General features: G+C 39.6%; 1 protein-coding gene across 3 annotated transcripts in view; it reads right to left on the bottom strand.

Moving 5' to 3' along the window:
• Window positions 1–12,757, bottom strand: part of MTIF2 (mitochondrial translational initiation factor 2) — a 42,666-nt gene extending 29,909 nt beyond the window's left edge. Inside the window, exons 1-6 of one of the 3 annotated variants that reach the window (XM_036748997.1) lie at window positions 12,402–12,757; window positions 10,423–10,654; window positions 9,716–9,836; window positions 2,990–3,161; window positions 2,005–2,165; window positions 889–1,065 (exon numbers count right to left, since the gene is read on the bottom strand). In XM_036748997.1, the coding sequence (XP_036604892.1) occupies window positions 889–1,065; window positions 2,005–2,165; window positions 2,990–3,161; window positions 9,716–9,836; window positions 10,423–10,647 (856 nt within the window). In that variant the 5' untranslated portion in view covers window positions 10,648–10,654; window positions 12,402–12,757. Of the gene's footprint in view, window positions 1–888; window positions 1,066–2,004; window positions 2,166–2,989; window positions 3,162–9,715; window positions 9,837–10,422; window positions 10,655–11,810 lie in introns of all 3 variants that reach the window. The other 2 variants (XM_036748998.1, XM_036748996.1) reach the window with 2 other exon arrangements.
• Between the last annotated feature and the right edge of the window lie 12,865 nt (window positions 12,758–25,622).

Below are 25,622 nucleotides of genomic sequence, written 5' to 3'. Positions count from 1 at the left end.
GTCAATCTCATCACTCCTACTTAGACTATGGACCTAAAGTATGTTGTAACTGCCCTCAAGAATCTTAATCCCATAGATTTCAGATTAGCAGACCAAAGGAAAAGAATCCATTCCTGTTTAGTTTATCCACTGTTTCAATGTTTATTTATTTACCATCATCAGTAATACCAGCACTCATTCTCATTTACCTGGCATAATGGATTCTCAATTACATTAATGGAGGGAAGCAGAAACTAAAATAATGTAAAACTGAATAACCCAAATATCTGGTGTTGAAATGTGTCTGAGGCCTTACATTTTAATATGCCTATGTCACATGTAAATTGCATCCTACTATAAAGGTCTGACAAGTAAAACTAGGTCTGATTATGTGGGACATATTTTCTTATATAAAGTAAACGCAGGGAGCTTAGTTGTCAATAAATCTATTAAATAGACTCAGAGATAAGAGTTAGCACTATGTGCCTGAGATGTAAACAAAGTAATCCATAAATACTAGAGAAAAGACTGTCCCTAAATTTGGAAGCAAGATTTGTGACTATACGGGGGATAAATTCCATTAGGGACAAAAAAGCAAGCACTGAGAATCAACATTGCTAGAGCACCTCCTCCTGGGAAGACTCTATAATACTTTCACATAACTAACTCTTTCTCAAAAGAGAGAAGTAGGTACCATCCCAATTTTACCAAGGGAGAAGGAGGTCAAGTTACTTCCTACACTCTGCAGTTAGTAGTAAGCGTTCTTTCTGATAAGGTATGAAAATTCCTTTTTGGGATTTAGAAGAACAGATTTGTGACTGGATCTGCTTTCTTAAATTGCGCTAGGTCCACGAACACTTCTATACTTAATCAAATACTAAAGCAAAAATGGTCAGTCATACAAAGTACCTTGAGCATTTTGGGCATGTTGAATAGATTCCACAGTTTGTTTCATTACTCCATCTTCTGCTGCCACAACTAATATGATAATATCAGTGAGATGAGCACCCCTGGACCTCATTGCTGAAAAGGCAGCATGTCCTGGAGTATCAAGAAAGGTTATCTTTTCCCCAGTAGGTAGAGAAACTATAAAAGCAGAATTCCAAAGAGACAAGAAATTTAAAATGTATCATCTTTAATTTAAACAAAGTGCCATTACTAAACGTAATCTACTCTGAAATAAGTAACGATTTGATTTGTTTTAGCAAAGAATTAGAATTCAGAGTAGAGATGATAAATTCACATTAAAAAAGATGATGAAACATCAATATCATCTTTAAACTGCACATGAAGTATCTTCTGTTATGTAGCAGTCTTTAAATTTCAAGCTTACCACAAAATTCAAAAACATGCCTATGTATATTCTGAAGAAAAAACCTGAATGATCAGGGATAAGAAAAAGAAGCTATGTTTTGCAAATGTATACCACTCCATTTTAGAAAAAAGAGAACAGTAGATACATCAATTCCCTGAGCAACACTGTTAACATCTAGGAAAGAAAGTTACAAATACATGATCCAACTAGAACTATGGAATGATTTTAAATTCAAAGTTTATTATACATTTCCCTAGACTAGAAAGAGCATTAGAACACTACATTTGCCTCTTACAAAATGTACCTATTTCATGAGCAGCTAGAGAAAGGGATGTCAAATGGACAATCCAAATACTGCACTGGTATGCAAATGATGATGAGGATGATAACAACTGTTGTTATTGTTGTTAGAGCAACACTTAAATCATGAAGGATTTAAGGAAAAATTTGGACAAGAGTCACTTAACAGAAGAAGGCATTAGAACAACAGTGTTCTGCAGTGATGAAGTGGGGAGGGGTGGGTGCCCATAGCAAAGAAATCATGGATTTATTAGAGTATCTAAGCATACTTCATCCAAATCAGTGGTAGGTTTGTGCTTCGGTCTTTCCTGTCCATACTTTTAAATTGAAACACTGCATTTCACATTACTGACGTACGAAAATTATGAATGGAATTCCTAAGCACATTAAAAGATAATCTATATTCATACCAAGGAAGGCACCAATATGTTGAGTTATGCCTCCAGCTTCCATTGCTGCTACTTGAGTTTTTCGCAGTTGGTCAAGTAAAGTTGTTTTCCCGTGATCAACATGACCCATTATGGTAACAACCGGGAACCTTGGGATTAAGAAAGCTGGATCTGCATCAGGCCTACAATTAATAACAAAGAATTTTCATTCCAAAAGTTTTAGAAACACTGTATATCCTGTGTACTGGTTCTCGGTTTGCTCTTTAAGTTTATAGTGTGTCGCAGCATAATCATCACTTACATAAACATCATTATACTTCCTCTGTTCTAGATATGAAATTACTCATGACCAAAATATGTATTAAACAGTTTTATTATTCAATTCATTCATTTTTAGTTAGCATCCTTACAACTCCCAACACAGTGGTAGATACCTAATAGGTATTCAATATATATTTGCTGAACCAAAATTTTTTATTCAAGAATTATCAATCATACATGGCAAACTGAGAGACACAATTCTCATTCATTTTTAACAATCAAATACATCTTCAAAGTGACAGTTGCTTTTAAATGCTTTGGATACTTCAAATAAGAAAAAATTTGCCTCAATACACTCACAGCATTTTCAAGACATAAAACAATTCCTAAAGCCTATGTTTTAAATAACCAAGCCTAGAATGCATTACCTCATCAACTCCAATTCTTAGAATATCTAGTTTCCTTCAAAAGTCAGCTCCAAGGCCATCTCCTACATATAGCTTCTCCTGATCCTCCCTCAACTGGCTAACACTTCCCACCAGAATCACCCTGTATTTGCTTTGTATATACTCCTCTATATACATAATGTCTCCCTGGGAACATGTAAGCTCCTTGAGAGAAGCAACTTTCCCTGTATCCCCAACATCTAGCACAGAAACCGATATACAGTAAGTGCTCAATAAATCTTTGGTGATTGACTGATCGGCGTTTCCATTTTTTAAAAATATTAAACTTGAGTTTTTACCTTCTCACAGCATCTTTGTTTTCTCTGACTTTATCTTGTTTTAGTTGGACTCTTTTGTACTTCTTCCCAGATTTTTTTAAAACTTCCTTAATCCAAACATCATCTAGGGGTGACTCGGGCTCAAGTAAGTCAATGTCAAGAGCAGTGTTCAACAGGGCCTCATATACATGATCTAGTGAAAGAGATGATACAGCTTTTAAGAAGAAAAATAGAGTACTGCTATGTTCAATTTCACCAATACTCACTTTAAAAGCCCACAGACAAAGGGGCATTGGGCTAGGCACTGGGGAGGAAGCAAAGTTTAAATATGACAAGGTCCCACTCACAAGAATCTTAAGGTTCAGAAGGGAGACAAGACACAAACACAAATTACTATAATACACAGAGCTATTTGATAAAGTCCATTAGAAAGATGCCCCCCAAAATGTTGTGTCTCTAGCAATAAATATAAGTAAAGGCTTTCTGGATGAGATGGCACTTGAGATGAGCCTTAAGGGATGGGCAGAGGAATTCAACAGTCAAGAAAGGAAAAAGATGAAAATTCCAGTCTTGAGAAACAACCTGAGCAAAAACACAGAGAAAAAGCTTGGAGTGTATTCAAGAGTTAGTGAGCATTCTGGTTTGACTGGAGCACAGAGTATGAAAAGGTGACTAATTTGAAATAAGGCTGGAAATCAAGATAGTGACAGATTGTGAAGGGTCTTGAATTCCTTGACAAAGAAATATGAACTTTACTTGGTAAGTGATAGAAACCCCTGCACATTTTGGGGCAGAAATTATATAATAAGATCTATGCATAAGGAAGATTCATCGGCTATATAGAGGATGGACTAACAAGAGGAAAGAGTAAAGGCAGGAAGATCTTTAAGGATGTTACTATAATAATTTGGTTAGGTGGTAAAGTGGACCTAGCCTGGGATGATGCCAAGGGGAATAGAGAGGAGAAGACAAATTTGAATGCTGTAGAGAAAATCTTGGCAGGATTGGGTAACTATCTAGAAATAAAAAGGAAAGAGTAAAAAACAATATCAAGGTTTTGAACATTATTGACTTGGGTGAATACTGGCAAGTGACAGAAATAGTGAAGTCATTAACGAAAATATGAAAAAGTTAAGCATCAGGGTTCTTTTGAAATACCTAAAAGCATACGGTATACAACAGCTAAATGTTACTAAACTTGGGTTACTCATGCAGGCTTTCAAAAGCACACTTTAAAAAAGGGGTGGACGTTCTGGAGAACAATTTGGAACTATGCCCAAAGGGCTATAAAACTGTGCATACCCTTTGATCCAGCAATACCACTGCTAGGTCTATATCCCAAAGACATGTAAAAAAAGCAAAAATGACCCATCTATACAAAAATATTTATAGCAGCTCTTTTTGTGGTGGCTAAGAATTGGAAATCAAAGGGATGTCCATCGATTGGGGAAATGCTAAACAAGCTGTGGTATATGATTGTAATGGAATATTATTGTGCAATAAGAAATGACAAACACGATGATTTCAGAAAAACCTGGAAAGACTTACATGAACTGATACGAAAAGAACGAGGAGAACGTTGTATACAGTAATAGCAATATTGCTCCATGAAGAACTGTGAATGACTTAGCTATTCTCAGCAATACAATGATCCAAGCCAATCCCAAACGACTAATGATGAAGCACACTACCTGCCTCCAGAGAAAGAAATACAGACTGAAGCATGCTATTTTTCACTTTTTTTCTTTCATTTTTCTTTCTTTTATTCAAATCTTCTTGTACAAAATGACTACTATGGAAATGTTTTACATAATTGCATATGTATAACCTAACTCTGATTGCTTATCATCTCACAGAAGGGGGAGGTAAGGGGGGAGGGATGAAATTTGGAACTCAAAACTTTAAATAAAAATGCTCAAAAAATTGGAAAAAAAATAAAATAAACCAAGTTTGAGATGATAATGTTCCATTGGGCTTAGAGAACCTCTCAGACCTGATCTACCAATACTAATTATAGGACCACTACAGATGTAGCTTTATTACAGACCATTCTACATATTTGTTGACTCTATGCATTTGCTTTCTCCATTAATGTAAGGTTTGCATGTAAAAAATTACAAAAACACCCTCAACTAAACATCTATAAACATGTTTAAAAATGCTGATTTTCTTTGTTTTTGTTTTTTTTTGGCAGGGCAATTGGGGTTAAGTGACTTGCCCAAGGTCACACAGCTAGTACCTATGTCAAGTGTCTGAGGCCGGATTTGAACTCAGGTCCTCCTGACTCCAGGACCGGTGCTCTACTCACTGTGCCACCTAGTTGCCCCAGTTATAAACTTTTAACCAAGAATAACCTACCTAACAAAACTGAATATAATCCTATAAGGCCTTTAATGAAACAGAAAACTTCTAAGCATCCCTAATGAAAAGAGCAGAGTAGAAACTTTGACATAAAAACAAAATAGTCAAGAGAAATAACAAAAGGTAAATACAAGTGAGCAACTGGAAGGGATTAAACAGGGAAGAAGTGTTTCACATTTTAAGAGGAGATAGGATGCAACTGGCCTCCCATAACCCTAATGTCTTTAAATAAGACAGCATGCCTTAGAATGGTTTGGTTATGTTTGATGATCTTAAAGAAGAAAGGAAAAGAAGGGGGAAAGGAATACTATAGAGAAAAAATGGGAATGATGGGTGGGAGAATTTATCCCATACAATTGGAATAAACAAACAATAAACTATACAAACAAGCAGTAAGGGCTAAGAGAAGCAGGTAACACTTGGACCTCACTTTCATCCAAAATGGTCACAAAAGGCACAACACAAACACACAAATACATACACGTACATACACACACACACACACACACACAGTTAGGTGCAAAAATACATTTAACTCAATAGATACACAGAAGGAAACAAGAAAGGGGCATAAGTATGTAGACTCAGGGAAGGGTTGATCATAAGTGTAACAAACTAATTTTGATGAAAAGAAGGAAATAGCAAGTGTGGTTTCAAAGGAAGTAGGATGAGGAAGAGGAGGAGTACCATTTTATATAGTACCTACATATATAGTATATGTACATGTAATATGTAATTATAGTAGTGTGGTTATAATTATGTATTATATGCAATAATATATTATAATAATTTGATTATAATTATATATTATGGGTAATAATATATAAAACATACACATATTATATATAGTATATATTGCCTATATAACAAGGCATTGTGATAAGCCCTTTACAAATATCATCTCATTTGATCCTTAGAAAAACTCTGGGATGGTGCTATTATTATCCCCACTTTACAGGTGAGGAAACTGAGTTAGAAGTTAAGTGACTTGCCCAGAGTCACACAGCTACTAAGTATCTGAGGCTGGATTTGAACTCTAGAAGATGAGTCTTCCTGACTCATGGTCTGGCACTCTATCCGCTGTTGCCATAGATAAAGAGTAAAACTACACTTTACTGAAGGGTAACAGAGATAATGAATTAATATCAACACTTAACATGAGTGCACCAAATAGTATAGCATTTAAATACTTAAAAGCAAACAAATATTTAACTTAAAAGAAATTCTAAATGAGTTACAGGGGAAAATATAAAATAAAACCATAATAGCAGGATATCTCAATGTACTCCTTTCAGACCTAGACAAATCAAACCCAAAACCAACCAACCAATCAATAAGAAAGAAGTTAAGGATCTAAATAGAATTTCAATAAAGTTAGATATGATAGATCTCTGGAAATTTCTGAATGGGAATAAAAAGGAAAGAGGAAAAGGAAGAGAGAGATTATTTACATACAGCATAAAAACCTCTCAAACAAATGCAAAAATCCAGAAATAATAAATGTATCTTTCCTGACCACATTATAATAAGAATTTTATTAAAAAAAAAACTATTAAGGACTAGGAGCAGCTAGGTGGCACAGTGAGTAGAGCACCGGCCCTGGAGTCAGGAGGACCTGAGTTCCAATCCAACCTCAGACACTTGACACACTTACTAGCTGTGTGACCTTGGGCAAGTCACGTAACCCCAACTGCCCTGCCTTCCCCCCTCAAAAAAAAAAAAAGACTAAAGATTAATTTGAGACTAACAATCCTAAAGAATTGGTGGGTCAAAGAACAAATCATAGAAACAAAAGATAATTTCATTAAATATAATGACAACAATGGGACAATATACCAAAATTATTGGGATGCAGCCAGGGCAGTCATTAGAGGAAAATTTATATCTCTAAACACTTTCATCAACAGGAGACAGAAAGAATAGATCAATAATTTGCCCATGCAACTTAAAAAACTAGAATATCAAATCTTAAAACCCTAATTCACCACCAAAATAGAAATTATAAAAATCAAAGAAAAGATGAACAAATCCAAAAACAAACAAAAAAAGCACTGAATTAGTAAATAAAATTAAGAACTTTTTTTTAAAACCATGTGCACTGAGATATGAAGCATTTCTAGAGCAGGGAACACACAACTCCATCTCTCTGCTTATTGCAACTCTACCAATTTCACTGTTAAACAAAATATTGGCTCACATTAAACTATTTTTATTAAAAAGCTGTTGTTTTAAGGTTTAGGTTTTGTTTCTTCCTATTTCAACAACCTGCATTATGAGTCATTGTTTTTATATAAAGAATTTAAGTCAGAAACATACCAGTGAAACAATTTACAATTTTATTTCCTAACTTATTTTATCATCCCTACTGGATGATTAAAATATTTTAATGAACATAATGACAGAAGAGGAAAAATTACAAAGCAAAATTCTTAACTGGGAATCTGTTCCAATGCTGCCAGGTGAAAGTGTTATTATAAATTTGTTCTGGCATTTCTAAAAACAAATCTCTTACTGTCTTACAGAAAGAAGTGTCCTTTTACCTTTCTAATGCCTAACTCCTCTCTTATGACCTGGATTTTATCTCTTCTTGCTACTCACAGGACTTGATCCAGCAATTATCTTCTCTGTCTCACTCTTCTCTAATCACTCCCTTCCTCTGCCTACAAATATCATCAAAAACCCTTCTTTTAAAAAAGAGTGAACTTTCCTTAAACTCTGCTACCCTATCTAACTACTATCCTCTTTCCTTTCTTTCACCGAGAAATGTCTTAATAGAGTAATCATCATTTCCTGGTCCTACATCCTCACTCCTCAATCCTTCCAAACCAACTTCTGTCCCAGATCCTCTGCTGAAATGGCTTTCTTAAAGGTCAATCACCTCATAACTGCCAAAGACAATGGCCTTTTCTCAGATCTTCCTTGACCCTTCTCTCACAAAGATTTGATACTGTTTAACACTGTTTCCTTCTTTGGCTTCCACTATACTACACAGTTTAAGTTCTCTTCCTCCTTCTCGGTCTTCTTTCCTACCTCTTCATCCCTAATTCCCTAAACAAGAGTATTGCACAATGGTCTGTCCTCAGCCCTCTACTTTTTCCTTTGGTGATCTCTGCCGCTATGATTTCAAAATTATTCTCTTTCAATTGACTTCCAAATACATAGCTTCATTCCTCACCTCCTGAGCACCAAGCTGCCTTCTCTATATCTCCAACTGGCCTGTCCTGCCACCACCTAAAATTCACCATTTCTACAACTAAACTTTTTATTTTATTCCACAAGCCAGCCTTTCTCTCAACTCCCCCATTTAGAATCTCACCATTTAAAGCCAGAAAAAACCTATTATTGCAGATATCACCATATTCCTAGGCATCTAGGCTTAAAACTAGTCATCTTTGATTCTTTCCTTTCCCTCCCTGTCAATTCTACCTCTGAAATATCCCCTTATGCATCCCTTCTTTTCCACTCACAATGCCACCACACTAAGGCAAGTTGTCATCTCCTGTGGCCTAGACTCATCCTTTGTGCAGTTGACAAAGTCATCTTTCAAATATGCAGATCTGGCCAACTACCTTCCTTGTTCAAAGACCTTCATTAGTGCCCTATTCTGGTAGCTGAGTCTTCAACCATTCAAGTTTTATTTCATATGAAGCCAAAAAAGAATAACCATTCCCATCCTGCTCTCTTCCACTTTCATATATTTTTGTGAAGGTAATCCTTCTACCTACACCTACACACATTCCATCTATATATTCCACATATTGAAATCTTTTTTTCCTCACGTCCCACCTTCTCCATGAAGCCCTCTCTGATCCTCCATCACTCTCATAAAGCAGTTACCCCTCTTTCCTCAATCTCTCATCGTTGTGCTCAATGAACTCCTATTATGTACTTAACATATCCTTAACTGTATTACACAGCTATTTGTGTAGACCCCTTACCCCCATACTATTAGCAACTTGAAGGAAAAGACTATGTCACCTTTTAACTTTTTATCCCCAAGCCCTAATACAGTTTATTGTACAAAGTAGGTGCTTAATAAATGTTTATGGAATGTTAAATCAATGAAGGAAAAAAAATGTATGAGAGAAAAAGCATATGGGAATATCAAAAACAGTCTTTGGCCTCATTCCAATAATCTACATCAATTTCTGAGAAAATGAGTAAAAGTATGTTTTTATTTTGCTAAAGACAGAAAACTGTATGTGGCGATCTGTCCCAGGATTAATTATGACCCATAACCTGAAGAAGGCTAGAAAACGCTTAAACACATTATTCTTTAAATGATATTCTATTCTGCATCCTTGATTGCCTCAATCTAATGCTAAATGAAACACTAACTCTTCAGTATTCTTGGGTTTCTTTTCCCTTCAAAAACATCTGGCTCACCTATGTCTTTATTCATAGATCTGGCAAGGTCTTCAACAGTCATTCCATTCCATACTTCTACCTCCTGCTGTTCCTTTTTAGAGTTCTTCCAAGGTAATCTAGAGTTCTGTGGTCTTTCTCCCTATAAAAAAATGCATATAGGAAGAAAGAAATCTAAGTCACACAATTAGATTATTTGTGGCTAATCTCTTTTATACAATAGCTACTAACTCCTTTTCAAATATATATTCCCACAAATAATTTGATCTTCAGGCTGAAAGTGACATGTCATATTAATAATTTAGGACAATATACAGCCTAGTAGCAAAGAGTGGTGGACTTGGAATCAGAAGAAACCTCCATTCAAATCCTGTTTTTGAAAATTACTGGCTGTGTAACGATGGGAAGATTAACTTTCTGAGGCCCATTATTCTCATATGCAAAAATGGGAATAATTCTAATAAAAGGTTATTGAGGGAATCAAATGAAATAATATATAATGCTTTGTAAACTTTAAAGCACTGTATTAATGCCAATTATTATCAGTATTTCTGGCCAACTGAAATTTCTCTTCTTCCCCGCACTCCCACCAAAAAAAGATTACCTAGTATGCAGCATTTAAAAAGTATTTAAATAACAAAATATTCAAAATTAATTTCTAAGAATGGCACTGGGTACTTTTATCTTAGTATTAACAATAAAGTGACTACTAAAAAGATGTTGAGTACCTTCTTTATACTTAAAAGCCTACACTGTGATAAAGCAACATTGATGAATGGGTCTGTTTGCCAGGACTGTGGTACACACAGGGTGGTACACACAGGGTAAGCGGAGGAGGGCACAAGCTTCCATTGTACCAAACAAACTCTTCTTCGACAAAGAATATGCAGCTGCCTGTAAGCACTGGGAAACAGCATCAGATTTTCCAACTTGAGCATTACTCCTATGTTCATTTTCCTCCTACAAAAAATATTTTAAAGATCTTTAACACCGAATATTTCAACTTAAAAAAAAGATGGTCAACACAGATCTGAAATATATATTAACGTAAACAAAAGACATTTCTCATATATCAATTACAGTAGATATTTATGCAGTTTCATTTTGAAAATACATTTCTAACAAATATCTTTTAATATGATGGCTCTGCACACTAAACAGATTTATTTTGGTAATTCATTTCTTTCTAGGCCCATTCCAAAACAATCACAAGTCACTACCCTGTTTACTTATGGATTTTTTTTAACACAGCAAAAATATTAGGTTTTCAAAAACTTCCCACGTTGGCCCCAACTCAGGAAACTAGCAAGAATTATCCTCCTTAGAAATAAAGCCACTAAGATTTAGATTCATTCAGTAAATATGTGAGAATATACAAACAAGAAAGAAGAACAAAATATGAATTACAGGCAAAATAATTAGGTAAGAACTGCATATGGAGGTACCAAAGAGCTGTGGGCATTTCAGAGTGCCAAGAGTAAGACAGAAGTAGTTGAGGAAGCCTTCTCTTAAAATGGTAAGTTTTAAGACAATTCTTGAACGAAGAAATTGTCACAGATTAGCAGAGAGAAAGAAGAAGGCACCTGAAGCAGGAAAAACGATATAATCCAAAATGCAGTTAGGAACTAGAAAACTGTTCTGGAATAATAATAGCTAACATTTACATAGGCTCTTTGTGCTTTACAACTATTATCTCATTTTGCCCTCGCACTGACATGGGGAGGTAAATGCTATTACTAGCTTCATCTTACAAATAACAAAATTGGGGCACACAGTGAGAAATGGTTTGCCCGAAGTCGGTCAACTACTAAGTGTCTGAGGTTGGATTTGCATTTAGGTCTTTGGGATTTCAGGTGCAAGGCTCAATAAACATTATAACATGGCTGTCACCACAGAAATTTATTGTTTGAAAGGCACTTGAGGAATCAACTAATCCAGGGGTTCTTTTTTTTCTTTCTAAAATTTTTATATTAAATCTTTTTAATTTTTATTTTCTGTTCCAAATTCTCTCTCTTTTCACTCCCCACCCCATCCATTAAGAAGACAAAAAATATGAAACCCAATATACATCAGAAGAAACAAAAGCAAGAAAAATAAAGAAAGTAAAAAGAAATACACTTCGATCTGCCTTCAGAGTTCACCAGTTCTTTCTCTGGAGGTGGACAGCATTTTTCATCGTGAGTCCTCTGGGATTGTGTAATCCAGGGGTTCCTTAATCTGGGGTCTTCAAACTTGGTTGCTGTTGATAACTGTATTTGAAAATAACTTTTCCACCGCAATCCTATGCGTTTTATTCGTTTGTTGTTGCTTTCTTTAAGTTATCCTGAGGTGTCCGTAGCCTTCACCAGGAGGCTTTTCGCACACAACTACGTTCGTTTAAAAGATAGCAGGGCAATTTGGTTGGAAGAACAGGAGCGGCAGAGCAGCGCGGGTTAGTGCTGGCCGTGGGAGTCAGGGAGTCCAAATCACGTGTGGGCAAGTCACCGCCTCTCCCAGCCTATCTCCCCGTCTGTAAAAAGCGGACAGTAATAGCACCTACTCCCCAGGGTTGTTGTGAGGACGGAATATGAGATAACACAGGTAAAGCGCCTCGCAAACCTTAAAGCGCTATGTAAATGCTACTGTTATTACGGCTGTTATTCCTAAAAACAACAGAGACCAGATGACAGAACGTTTGGGGCTTCGGCCCGAAGCATTTTCGTCTGACCTTATAGACCATGGGGAGCCCGTGCAATTTGGGATGTGTGTGGAGCCGTGTTACTCGGCACTGACGTCCAGGTTGGATCAGGGGCCCCTACAGGGACCGGGGTGCATGGCAAGGTGACAGTGATCGTGGGATCAAGTTCTCGGAGAGGCCAACAGACACAGGGGGCAGCTCGACGTCCAGGGATCTCACGAAATGACCATGGTGTCCAGCCAGCGCGGGAGAAGCCAAGCCGACCCTAATCGCAGAAACACGGAGCAGGACGGGAAGGAAGACGCTCCAGAGACCCCCTTCCGGCGCCTGAACAGGCTGCCAGTCCGTCCTTTATTGCGTCCCCAAGCTCTCTTCCGGCGGAAGCCGGTAGCTCCACCGCCCCAAGGCGAGATGTCTTTCTTCCTTGGGCCACAGGGGGCGGGCGCCACCCTGTGCCCGGCATGCGCATGCGCATGCACCGGCTGTCAGTCCGTGCCTTCTTAACATCCTTTTCCCTCCCCTCTCCTTCACCGCCCTTCTTTGTCCTGTCAGAATCCCAGTTTCCTTATTTGTAGCGTCTTCCGCGTTTGACTCTGAGCTCCTTGAGGGCAGGGAATGTCTTTTTTCCCTTTCTTGCATCCCCAAGATTTAGCACGCGGTAGGCATTTAATAAATGCTCATTGGCCGACTCTTGCAATTTCCACCTGACTCTGCTCCTGGGGCCAAATAGAGCCTCTAGTCCCGCTTCCAAGTGACGGGTCTTCAAAAAGAAAAAAAAAAAAAAGAAAAAAGAAAAATGGCTTCTCTCCTCCAGGTTGAATATCCCCAGTTCCTGGAACCAACTTTTATAATGCGTGATCTCTAGTTGCTTTATTCTGACTACCTTCCTCATGCCTCCACTTTATCGAAACTGGGTCATGAATAAGCTGGGGGGAATCTCAGAGATCCCCTCACTTCACTGATCAGAGAAATGGGACCCAGGGCGGTTAAGTGACGTGACCAGGTTATCAATGATCTTCCTATAGTATGACACCCAAAATTGAACCGAGTGCTCCAAATGTGGACTTCAAAGAGCAGAGTACAAAGGGATTATCATTTTGCAATATAGTGCAATCCATTTGACACCACTGCTCTTAAGAAATACTTGTCTACTGATTTTGTAGTTAGTGACATCTTGTTTGTTTACTAAAAATGTCCTTCAATTTTTTTTAACATTTATATCATAAATCCAGTTAAAATTTATTATGGCATACTGTGTGAAGTATACATCCAAACCATTTTGCCATACAACTTATCCAGTTTACCTAGTAGTTTTTATTGAAGAGTGATTTCATCCCTCATTATTTTTTAAAGTATATGTTTATCAACACTAATATTTTGTATTTTAGGTTCTATTAATGATTTTTTTATTTTGTTCTATTCGTTTACTTTCTATTTATTTTTCCAGCATCAAATTTTGTAATTTCTGCTTTATAGTACCGTAGCAAGAGTTGTCCTCCACTTGTAGCATGGGAGTGTTGTTGTGAATAGACATCCCTAGCCTCTTCTCCCTCCACCCTTCTCCAAAGGGAGACTTTAATTCCTGCCAGAAGGGGAAGCAGGAGATTGGGACCAGAAACTTGACCACTTTTCTCTCTTCAGAGAGAGAGTACACTAGGTTAGAATTATAGATATCTGCTTCCTTAATATTATTAGAAAAGGACATATAGTTTTCAGGTTCAAGCTAAACTTCTGATGGCTATTTCTTAATGAGTAGAGGAATACCCAAACTTTATGTCCACTGCTTCACTCCCTTCCCACCAAATACCAGTTCCACAATGAACACACGCAGCAAACATTTTGATACCTAATGGTGTTAGATATCTTCACTTGATTTCTTTTTCTTAGTATAGTTGTTTTCTTTTGTCTGTTTTTCCACGTGAATCTTATTATGACTTTACATACATCAATGAAATAACATTTTAACTGATATTATAACAAATCTATAAGTTAGTTTGGAATTGTTGCCATTTTGCTGTATTTGCCCAATCTAATATTGAGCAGGGATATTTCTCCATTTGTTCAGTTCCTCCTTGATTTTTGTCAGAATCATTTTAAAGTTGACTTTGTAGGGGATTACTATATGTTTAGATAAGTAACCCGTGTAACATTTTATCATTCCTAACGTTAAAGGAAAATATCAATATTCTCTGTTTAAGGCACATATCTGGCAGAAACAATTTCATTTAACATTTTATATCCATACCATTTCTAGCTTGAAGAGAAATGCCCAAACGGTTTAGTTATCCTCATGACCTTTGACATGACTCTCTACCCCAAGAAGATTTTGAAGGAATTTGTAGAAATTTTGAAGAAAAGATAATATGTTAAAATGCAATTTGGGGTTAACATCCCGAAGAAAACTACTTAGCTCTTCCACCGATCATTCCGCTAAAGAGTTCTCCCAGAGTGAATAAAAGGACCTTCTTCCCAAAACCAATACCTTAATCCTTTGTCAATCTGTACTACTGCTACTCATTGTTTCCCTTTGCTTGACCTTAGGAAGATCCATGTGATTTGTCCATTCTCACCCAAAGAACTCAAGACCAGAGTGGGCAGAGAAAAGCATTTTATTACGCATCTCAAGAGAGCAGGCACAGTGCTCATAGGAACATTCACACTAACACAGCTGCAGGAGCAGGGGTAACCATTCCTTCCACTCCTGCTAGAGTTATGGTTAGTTTACAATCTTTATTTTTTACATAGTTTTCCTAGGTTATAATTTATGCAGGTAGGATAATAAGGATACAGAAGCAAAAGTGAAGTTAATTAGATTTTCTTTGTCTTAGTTTAGGATTAAACTATATTCTTTTACTTCCCCTACTTTCCCTCTTTAACATATGCAAATTATGCAAATCAGTAGGCCGGCATTCTTGACCAAGACCAGACCCTAGATAAGCTTGAACTGGTTCAAGCTGTTTGGCCTCTCTAATTTCCCTGACTGCCTTCTCAAAAAGCATGCGCATGCTTACAAGCCTCTGACCTCTCACCTGACCAATCTTGAGGCCTGGCTTCTGCTAAAGTTGGGGTGGGGGAGGAGGGTGGAAAGTACACCTCTAATTCTGTGGAAACAAAACTCCTCCTCCCATTTCTTACAATATGTTCGCCACCTACACCAAAGCTTTTCCTAAGCTGGAGAACCCTGTCTTTTATAGCCACCTTGGTGAGTCCCTTCTGAATGTAGCCCCAGGTGAAGCACTCTCCCCATGGGTGAGGTTAATGAGCCTGTCCCACGTGGTGACTTTTATAGGGTCCTGAACAAAGAAAGTTTTTCCCGCCAGAGAGGGGAGACTCACTGCTAACTGTCCCGGATGTTCTCCGCCAGAGAGGGTAGCCACTCCCCTCGGGAGGGGAAGATCCTGTCAGTCATTTTGTTTTTGAGAACTGGCTAGATCCTCAAACAGCAGCTTCAGAAATACTTCCCGTTCTTTGTTCAGGACCTATCTGTCTCCTAGTGTCAGTGTTGTACCAGAAGCGAGTGAGACGCCACAGAGTATAAGTTTTAAATGGATAATTTATTAGCCGGCGGCCATCGGGGCGCTGCAACCCAAATCAATGGCCTCATGTTGGTGTGATGGCTTGACTTATATAGGACATGTGGGGACACAGTGATTAATTATCTCCTGGAACCTACAGGCCAGGTCACAGGGTGGGGAGAACAGGAACAAAGGTCCTCGCTGATCAAAAGATTCAGTCAGGTTATGGTAAAGTGGGATAATCTCATTGACATTCCTTGGTGGAGTCACAGGGCCCCAGGGATATCTGCTAGACAGAAAGGGTCTGCCAGGTTATCCTTCAGTGGGATGGTCCTATCTATTGATTTTCCTTAGAGGAGTTGCAGGGCCCCAGGGACATCTGCTAAGTTGGAAGAAATCTGAGTCCATTCTTTCTGGGGGTGCTTGTCAGTAGCTAGGGGTTTCTCAGGGGCTCCTAATTTTTCCAGTATTACAGAAGTGTATTCTATCCTTTGTTTGGGCCTATCAGTCATTCTTATTTGGGCTTCTCAGTCTCCCAGCCAGGAAAGAATGTCTGATTCTTTATTCCAAGCTGGAGCTGGGGGTGGTGAGGTGGGGAAGGGAGAGCCAGGCTTACACTATAATATGGAGGATCTTCTATAATGATTTATCATTCAGGTGACTGGGAGGTAACAGAGGAGGGATCTAGATGGAACTAAGGAGTGGTGAAATAGCCTAGGGTAGGGCCAGGTGCAGACATGGAGGGCCACAATGAAAAGAAAGTTAAAAGGATTTTACTGGGATGGGCAGAGTGCCTTGAGGTTCTTTTAGGACAGCCCTTCCCTCACTTAAATCCAATTCACTTGCAAGGTCACCTTCCTGACACCATAGTCCTCTTCAAAACGAAGGCCAAACCAACAACCTGTAGTAAGGGTTGCCTGATTCCTCCTGTGCAACTTAGGCTAGTTTTTCTTGGCATGTTTTTTATGATCATATTTTATTGTCTTCCTTGTCATATAATTTAAGGAAAATACTGTTCTGTATTGGATTTGGGAAATATCAGCTTTTACATAAAAATTTTAGGATCCTCGGTTTCTGATCCTGTATTTAACTAGCTAGGTGATATTCAGCAAGCTACTCAACACTTCAGGGCATTAGTTTTCTTTTTCTGTAATTTAACAGGAATGAACTAGATTAACTCGAAGGTCCCTCATATTTTTTCTACCTAATAAGCATTGACACAATCCTAAAATGTTTAGTTTTAAAACATAGGTCTACCTATACTCCATTATATATGGTAAATCTTTGTGCACTATGAGACCAATTATTTACAGCAGGGTTATCCAAAATGTGGCCAGCCTGAAGTTTGATTTATGGGGCCTGCCTACAAGCATAGAAATTTACATAAATGCTTTAGTAACGGAAGCCCTACTGAGCTACAATAGAGCTCTCACTAAAATGGCAAATTAAAATATATTGCCTATTGTTTCAATAAAAAACTAAGGTTGGACAGCCCTGATTTACAGTTGCAGCTGCTATTAAACTCAGCAATAATTCTCATAATTAAAAAAAAATGTTGTAAGCTAAATTCCAGGTGTAAAACATGAGATTAGTCACCATTGACCTACTGATAAGAAATATAGTGATACTCATTAAAGATATATCTGTGTTGGATTTTCATCAGCAATTACGTATATTTGTCTCTTTAGCATCTGGAAATTACATAAAGATTTTTAATGCTTCCTCTTGAATCTCATAAAATTATGCATTACTTCCAATTTCTCTATACAAGATTATATCTAGTTTTCACAGAGTGAAATGGGCACAGAGAAAATGCTTTCTGTATGTGATTTTATTAGTAGTTTTCAATGTATAAGCAATTACATGAGTCTCCTTGGTACAACCAACCAACATTTAATTCCTGTTGTGAGATTTTTTTTCTTACAATTTTAATACTTAGCTTCATAAAATGAGTCTTTTACTTGTTAGATCCTCATTAGATTGTCCACACCAGAGGTCTGGTCTGACAGAAACATGAAATAAACACTATATGATAATGCAGATTAAACCAAATTGGAAATTGCTGCCTTACTGGCTGAGAAATCCATCTTCTTTTCATTAATGTAACTCAGAGATAATTCTCTGAACACAACAAAGACCTTCTGCCTAAACCTCAGGATTCCACAAGGTGGAAACTTGTTCTGGGAAACAGCAAGAGATTTTGTTGTAAATTTTCATATTGCTGAGCTCAACAAAAAATGTTGGTCTGTGAGCCATATGAATTATTTAAATTGCACATCTGAATAAGAATGATTTGTTGGCTTAAAGAATGAGGGGGATAAAGGCAATCAGAAAAAAGCTTAAATTCATGATTTGAAACAAACTATATCCGTAAGAAGAATTTAAACTAAATGGATGTACTTAGTAATATAATATAACAATCAGTTCTAAAGATCTTTTACGTTAAAATGCTGTACGTATTTTTTAAGTATATGTAGCACCTGTGTTGTGAATGCTGCTATTGAGTAGATACTATCTCAGATTGAACCAATTTGGTGATATCTTTTTACCTTCCCTCTCACAGCCTGTTTTTTTGAGGCTTTTTGGAGAGAAACAGTGGTAGTATATTGGATGGAAAGCAAGCTTGGAAGCCCATGATAGACCTTGTTGAGGTTTAGGGGTGCTCAGGACCCCAAAATACCAACACACCGGGTCCTGTCCAAATGAATTTGACCCAAGCCTTCTTTCAGCCAAAAAAAAAAAAAAAACAAAACCAGTCTATTAAAGATTTGCCATATTGGATAGGCTCTTAAGGAATCTGAGCATTTGCGACACTTGTATTGACAAGTGGGCCAGAACAATCTGAGCCAGATTGAATCTGAGCACCTTCATGGCAGCAAGATGGATCTTATATACAGAAAGACTGTGGGCAGGATCTAGGGGGTGGTTCTGGGGTGATGGTAGGAGGGGTTTAGGGAAGGTCTTGGGGAGGAGTCTAAGGAGGATCTTCATGGGACTGAGGTGGCTAGAGGTCAAACTCCAGGAACCAAGAGAATGGGATTAAGGGTGGGAAATAGCTGAAGGCTACCAGGAGATAACAGACAACAGAGGGCTAGGCTAGGTTTAGGGTAACAGAATTTTGGGCCTAGAGATAATGGAAGGCTTATGGCCTCAGGCAAACACCAGATGAAGTCGAAAAATTCAAGGAGAGTTCAAGGGGGTTCCCAGAGCCTATACCCCATCAGACCTGATTCCAATTCTGTTTCTGGCACATTTATGTGTGACCCTGCTCAAGTCACTTAACCTTTGCTTTCCTCGGTTTTCTTATCTGTAAAATGGGGGATAATAATAGCACCTGTTTCCTAGGATTAGTTGTGAGGATAAAATGAGATATTTTTAAAGGATTTTGCAAATCTTAAAGAGCTATAGGAATGCTAGCATGAGGAGGAGAAGGAAGAGGAGGGGGAAGATCAGGATCATGTTGATAAGGAAGAGCTGGAGAAGGATAGCAGTGATTGGAATCCCGAGGACCATTACTTAGCTGCTAGGCTGAACCACAGCAGATACCCACAGGGCATAGTATCTCAGCTGGGTGGGTGGATTTACGAGACTCCCTCTGCTGAGCTGCTCAACCACTGCCACATGGGGCTGTTCCTCTGCTGGACTTCCTCTTCCATGGCAACTATCTTCTTCACTACTTCTGCTTCAGGCTCAGCATCTGCTGGGGTAGTGTTGGGCTCCTTCAGAAAGGGAGAAACCTCTCCAGTTCTGCTCCCAACTGGCAGCTCAGTACTTCCCCCTACCCCCCTCCCCACACCAACATCCCTAGCAGCAAGTAGCAGTACAGAGGGAGAATCCTTCTTTTTTCTTTTTATGCTAATCCTCACTTGTGTGATTAACCCTGGTTTGGGTTTAGAGATCTAGGAAAAGATTCTAATTGCTATAGAGAGTTGGGAAATCTATCCCCATTTTAGCACAGTTGAGGTGAATGCTGCTCCTATATGGAAATCTCTACAGAGATCTGCCAGGGAGTCCTGGATCTAGGCCACCTGCTTCCCAGCCTTTGTCTTTGCCCCCAAATACAGGGTGCCCTGGGTGAACCCAGGTCTAGCCACCTGTCTCATCCATCTTTCCTGAGACTTCCCAGGGAGTCTGAATTGCCTGACCATATCACAACCACTTTCCTTCTAACCCCCCTCCATTCAATTAACTCCAGTGGTTCCTTATTGCCTCCAGGATTGAATATAAATTCTCTATTTGGCTTTTAAAGTCCTTCATAACCTGGCCCATTCCTACCTGGCCATTCCTTACTTTCCCTCATATCCTCCATGACCCAGTGATTCTGGTCCCCTTGCTCACTCTAAATGTTCCATCTCTTGACTCCCAGCATTTTCACTGGCTGTCCCCTCATTCCTGGAGCTCTCTCCTTCCTCGTCTCTACCTCCTAACTTCCCTGGCTTCTGTTGTATCTCAGCTAAAATCATACCTTCCACAAGAAGCCTTTCCTGATCCTCCTTAATGCTACTGCCTTCCCTGTATTGATGATCTTCAATTTATCTTGTATTTACTGTACATAGTGGTTTGTATGTTGTCTCCCCCATTAGACTGTGAGCTCCTTGGAGAGCAAGGATTGTCTTTTATCTACTTTCTTATCGCCAGGGTTTAACAGTGCTTGGCATACAGTAGGTGCTTAATAAATGCCTATTGACTGACTCGTGAGAAACAGATGGAAGGAGTTTTGTTTGTTTCTACAGGATTAAAAGCATCACCACCACCCTCCTCAGCTTTAGCCAAATGTAAGTCAGGTAACTGGTTCTAATTAGAACTGTGATCTAGCTGAAACCAGACTTCAGATCCAGTAAAAGGTTAGAGACTTGTGTGCATGCTTAATAAGTTGTTTGAGGGAAGCATGACATCGGCAGTTCAGGGGGTTGCATCTGGCCAATGAAGAGATTCAAATTGGGAGTCAATAAAAGGACTGGCATTTGTCTGAATCCTTGTACTCTCCTGTACTCTGTTCAGAGACATACCCATTTATTCAAAAAGAATAAATGTAAAATATAATTAAAACCTTCCTGGCTTTCCAACAAGCATTGTTTATTCCTAGACTAAGTATGTTTCTAACAGACTGACCTGACTTACCTTAAATTACTAGCTCCTTCCTACTGCTGAGGTCAGGGAGCCATATGTTTTTAGGGGTGTTTGAGACCCCAAAATACCCACACTCTGGGTTCTGCTTGAATGAATTCAACTCAAGCCTTCTCACAGCCAAAGAGAGACAAAGTTTATTACAGATTCGCCATAATGGATTGTCTTAAGAAATCTCACCATTTGTGATGCTCACTTGTTTTCACAAGTGTTGCAACAATCTGCTAGCAGCTGCTGTAGGGGTGTAAGACCCACCAACAACCAGCACACAGAAAGCTGCCAGCACAGGTTCTTTTGATCTGCTTTACTAAAGAAAGTAACGTTAAGGGGTTAACAATGTTACTTTAATCCAACATGCAAATATCATTCACTTAGTTCAGGGGAAAAAGTCAGCACCCTGAACTTCAGAGCAAATACAGATTACAAACATCAACAGACAGACCTTGTTTGATTGAAATCTCAATGCATAGTTACCAGGGTTTAACAAAGTCTGAACATCCGGGTTTACAAGCTGGAGGGCTCTTAACTACAACTGCCCCGAGTCTCCACATCAGTACTCTGCCAAGAGTGAGGGCCCTAAGCAAATAGCTCTGTTCTCTCTTTTTATACACTCTTTAGTCCTTATCAAACGTCATCTGAGCCACCAGAACTTAGGCTCTTACTATTGGCTCTGGTCTTAGTAACTCCCCTTAGGACCCTGAGGGCCTCACGCCCACATAGGCTTAGCACCTAGTAGATAGGGGTTGGGGCCTGGGGTTTAGCACCTAGTAAGACTCAATCAAAGACACCCAACTTAACTGATATTACAACAAATGGGCTAGATTCCATCTGAGGTAGATGGAATCTAAGCACCTTCATGGATAGCATCAAGGTTAGGAACTAGCCAGACAAAGGAAGACTAGGCTAGGTTAAGAGTAACCCAGTCTAGAGATATGGCCTAGCAATAATGAAAAGCTTATGGCCTCAGACAAATGCCTCATCTAGTGGGAAGATTCAAGGGGAGTTCAAGGAGGCTCCCACAGTCTAAACCCCATCACTACTGTGAGACCTGAAGGAGACTTCCCTTCCTGAGGGCACTGATGAGGCCACAGTAGTCCTACATCATATGTTAGCCCATATGAAGGACAAGGGGTAGGAAAATCAACCCTAAGAAAATCTAGAGTCCAGCCTGTTGTAATGGCAAGCAAAGAGGCATTTTTGCTGGATTGAATGTGCATGAATTCAGCCAATCAGATGCTGGATAGAACTTTATATAGAGAGAGCCCAGGGAGAGAGGCAGCGTTGAGAAGAGACAAGAAGAATGAGCTGGGAGGAAACCTAAAAGAGCTGGGAGGAGACCCATAGAGCAGAGAGGAGATCTCCCAGATCAAGGAGACCTTTGATGGCAGAGACTTGCTGAAGGAGCTTCCAAACTTTGAAGGCGAGTGGAGCTTGTAGGGCAGAGACCTGCCCATGGGAAGGAGGCTTAGCTTAAGCCCCTTTTGAGAGCTGTTAAAGTGAACTGAGCTGCTAACACAGAGCCTCTGGACTTTGGAGGTGAATTGAGATGGTGGTGTTGGTGGTGTGTGTTGCTGCCCTGTTAAACTTCATTTTCCCAGAAACAGAAGCTGTGGGCAGGAACTCCTGGAGCCTGCTGTTGGGCTTCTCAGCGCTAAGGCAGTCAAGTACCTTTAATTGAGTCTTGCCTTTGATTGAATCAAGAGTCTTTGATGACCTGTTTAAGTAACAAGAAAGCCTAAGTTACATGAGTTCGAGTCACATGGTTGTGACGCCCTCTATGGGCTGACCCTGAAGAAATGTATAGATATACTCTGAGGTTAGCATTTTGCTTTGGGAGCTCACTCATTGGAAGAGGGTTGTGTGGAGACTGGGTAGTTGTTAAGGAGCCCCCCAACCTTTGAAAACCCGCATGTTGGTTCCTCTCTCTCTGGTAGCTATGTATGTATAGCTTTGGTTAGACAGCTAGAAGCCTGTCTGTTGATTTGCGTTATTTGCTCTGTTTATATTTTCTTTGTTTGTAATTTCTATTTGTATTTACTCTAAAGTTCAGGGTGCTGACTTTTTCCCTTGAACTAAGTGAATGATATATGTATGTTTAATTAAAGTGAGATTGTAAACCCCTTCAAGTTGCTTTCCTTAGAAAAGCATATCAAAGTACGTGTGCTAGCCGCCCTCCTGTGTGCTGGTGTTATTGGCCTTACACAGCTACAGTAGCTGTAAGTAATATTGTTACACCTGCTCAGTCAATTTTGGGGGAATACAGTAGGCAGAAAAATCCCATGGGATTCCAGGCAGTCTGGAATAAGCTACTGAGACTTGCTTCCCCACAATCTAAGGAAGCCCAAAGACTTATTGGACTCTTTAGTTTTTGGGAAACTCACATTTTTCACCTGGATATCTTGATGGCCCCTATGTACTGAGTCACCCATGAGTCTGTATCTTTCAAGAGGGGCCCAGAACAGGCTACTGCCCCGAAGGATGTAAAGCAGGCTATTCAGCAATCTCTGCCCTTGGGCCTTATGTCCTTGCAAGGTCCATCTTTATGCAGGTCTCTGTTCATAGAGACCAGGGTATGTGGAGCCTTTAGCAAGCACCAAGGAGTGATCAGAAAAAAAGTTAGGTATATGGAGCTCTGAACTCCCCAGAATAGCTACTGACTGCACTACTTTTGAAAAGTAGGTATTTATTTCTAACTAAGCCCTAATTGCTACTGCATAGATGACACAGGGTCATATAATCACCCTTTGTTCAGAGTTGCCTATTATGTATTTTCAGACCTTCCTCTGACTTCAGACCTTCCATTTTCTTTTTTTTTCTTTCTTTTTTTGGGGGGAAGGGGGAAAGTCAGGGCAATTGGGGTTAACCGACTTGCCCAAGGTCACACAGCTAGTGTGTCAAGTGTCTGAGGCTGCATTTTAACTCAGGTCCTCCTGACTCCAGGGCCAGTGCCACCGTGCCACCTAAGTGCCCCAGACCTTCCATTTTCTACTGTGCCTTTTTCCTGAGCAAAGTGATTAGGAGTTTGGCTTAGTGACTTCATTTGCCCCAAAGCAATTCCACTCCCACCCCCACCCTCTGCAGTCTCTGACTTTCCCCTGTGCTTCTGGATCTCAAGCCTCAGGTAAAAAAAGGAAATAGATTTTCCTCTGACCTTGCTTGGCTCTTACCCTCAGGCAATTCTTTCTCTCTCTCTCTCTCTCTCTCTCTCTCTCTCTCTCTCTCTCTCTCTCTCTTCTCTCTTCTCTCTTTCTCTGTCTCTCTCTCCTCTCTCTTTCTCTCTCTCCCCCCTCCTCTCTCTCCTCTCTGTCTGTCTCTCTCTCCTCTCTCTGTCTCTGTCTCTCTCCTTTCTCTCTCTCTCTTTCCCCCCTCTCTTTTCTCTCTCTCTCCCCCCACCCCTCTCTCTTTTTCTCTCCCCCCATCTCTCTGTCTCTCTCTCCTCTCCGTCTCTCTCTCCTCTCTCTTTCTCTCTCTCCTCTCTCTTTCTCTCTCTCTCTCTCTCTCTCTCTCTCTCACACACACACACACACACACACACCTTATCCTATTCCCTCTTTTTTTAAATTTCTGACTAGGAAGCAGAGTGTACTTGTTATTGAAGCCTGGGCAGATTTCTGTCATTTGAGGTTTGGATATCCGAGGCTATGAGAGGAAGGGAATGGTAGGTCTGGGGTAGAGGCTGAAATCTCCTTCAGGTCCAGGCATTTCCCTCTGTTCTTCCATTCTCCTACTGAGATCTTTTATCGACCACTCCTCCCCCACACCTCATGCCTCGAGCTTCAGTGTAACCCTGGGGAAACTCAAAAAGACCTGGCCTCAGCACACACCAGCTAGCTCCAGCTCAGCACCAGGTGAGCAGCAGCATTATACACATAGCTTTTAGCTGACAGCCAGAGGCTGTAGCACACAAAGCCAGTAACCAGGACCCTAGCTCCTGCCACAAGAGGCATGGGACAGAGCCCGCTGTGCCCCAGAGGCAGAGACCTACTTTAAAAGCCAGGAAAAAAGGCAACCACCATGAATAAGAGATCTTTTACAACACGAAATGGTGCCAAGATGCTGGCTTTCAAGGCCTCAGCAAATCTCATCACTTTCGAGCTTGTCTCTCCATAACACTGGAAAGAGGCAAGGGCTGGCAGGCAAGACTGTGGGACTAAGTCTATGGGTCCAGGAACGAGTGCAGAGAATGGTGGGTGCTGAGTGAGTGGGAGTTAAGCATTAATTCATAGAATTTTTACCTTTTTTTTGGTTGTTGGTGTCTTGGACCAGAGGTATCAAAATGTGCCCAACTAGCTGGCCACAAAAATAGATTAAAATGTAATTGGGACATATTTGACAAAATAAAGATACAGTCCAATATAGATGATGTTCATTTGTTGTCTTCTAAGTCAATATGCAATCTTCAAGGATCCCTTTCTATTTGTGTTTGAGTACAGACTCTGGAAACCCCCTTGAACTCTCCTTGCATCTTCCCACTTGATCTGGCATTTGTCTGAGGCTATAATCCCCTCAACTGGCCTTTCCTATGCCCAAGTCTCTGCTACCCTTAACTGAGCCCCGCTCTTCATTGTCTGTTACCTCTGAATTGCCTCCTGCTACTTCCTACCCTTGA

This window comes from Trichosurus vulpecula, chromosome 3, assembly GCF_011100635.1.
Source record: "Trichosurus vulpecula isolate mTriVul1 chromosome 3, mTriVul1.pri, whole genome shotgun sequence".
Taxonomy (NCBI): Eukaryota; Metazoa; Chordata; class Mammalia; order Diprotodontia; family Phalangeridae; genus Trichosurus; species Trichosurus vulpecula.
Note: the sequence above shows the minus strand (reverse complement) of the source record. Positions and strands in the feature narration are given on the sequence as shown.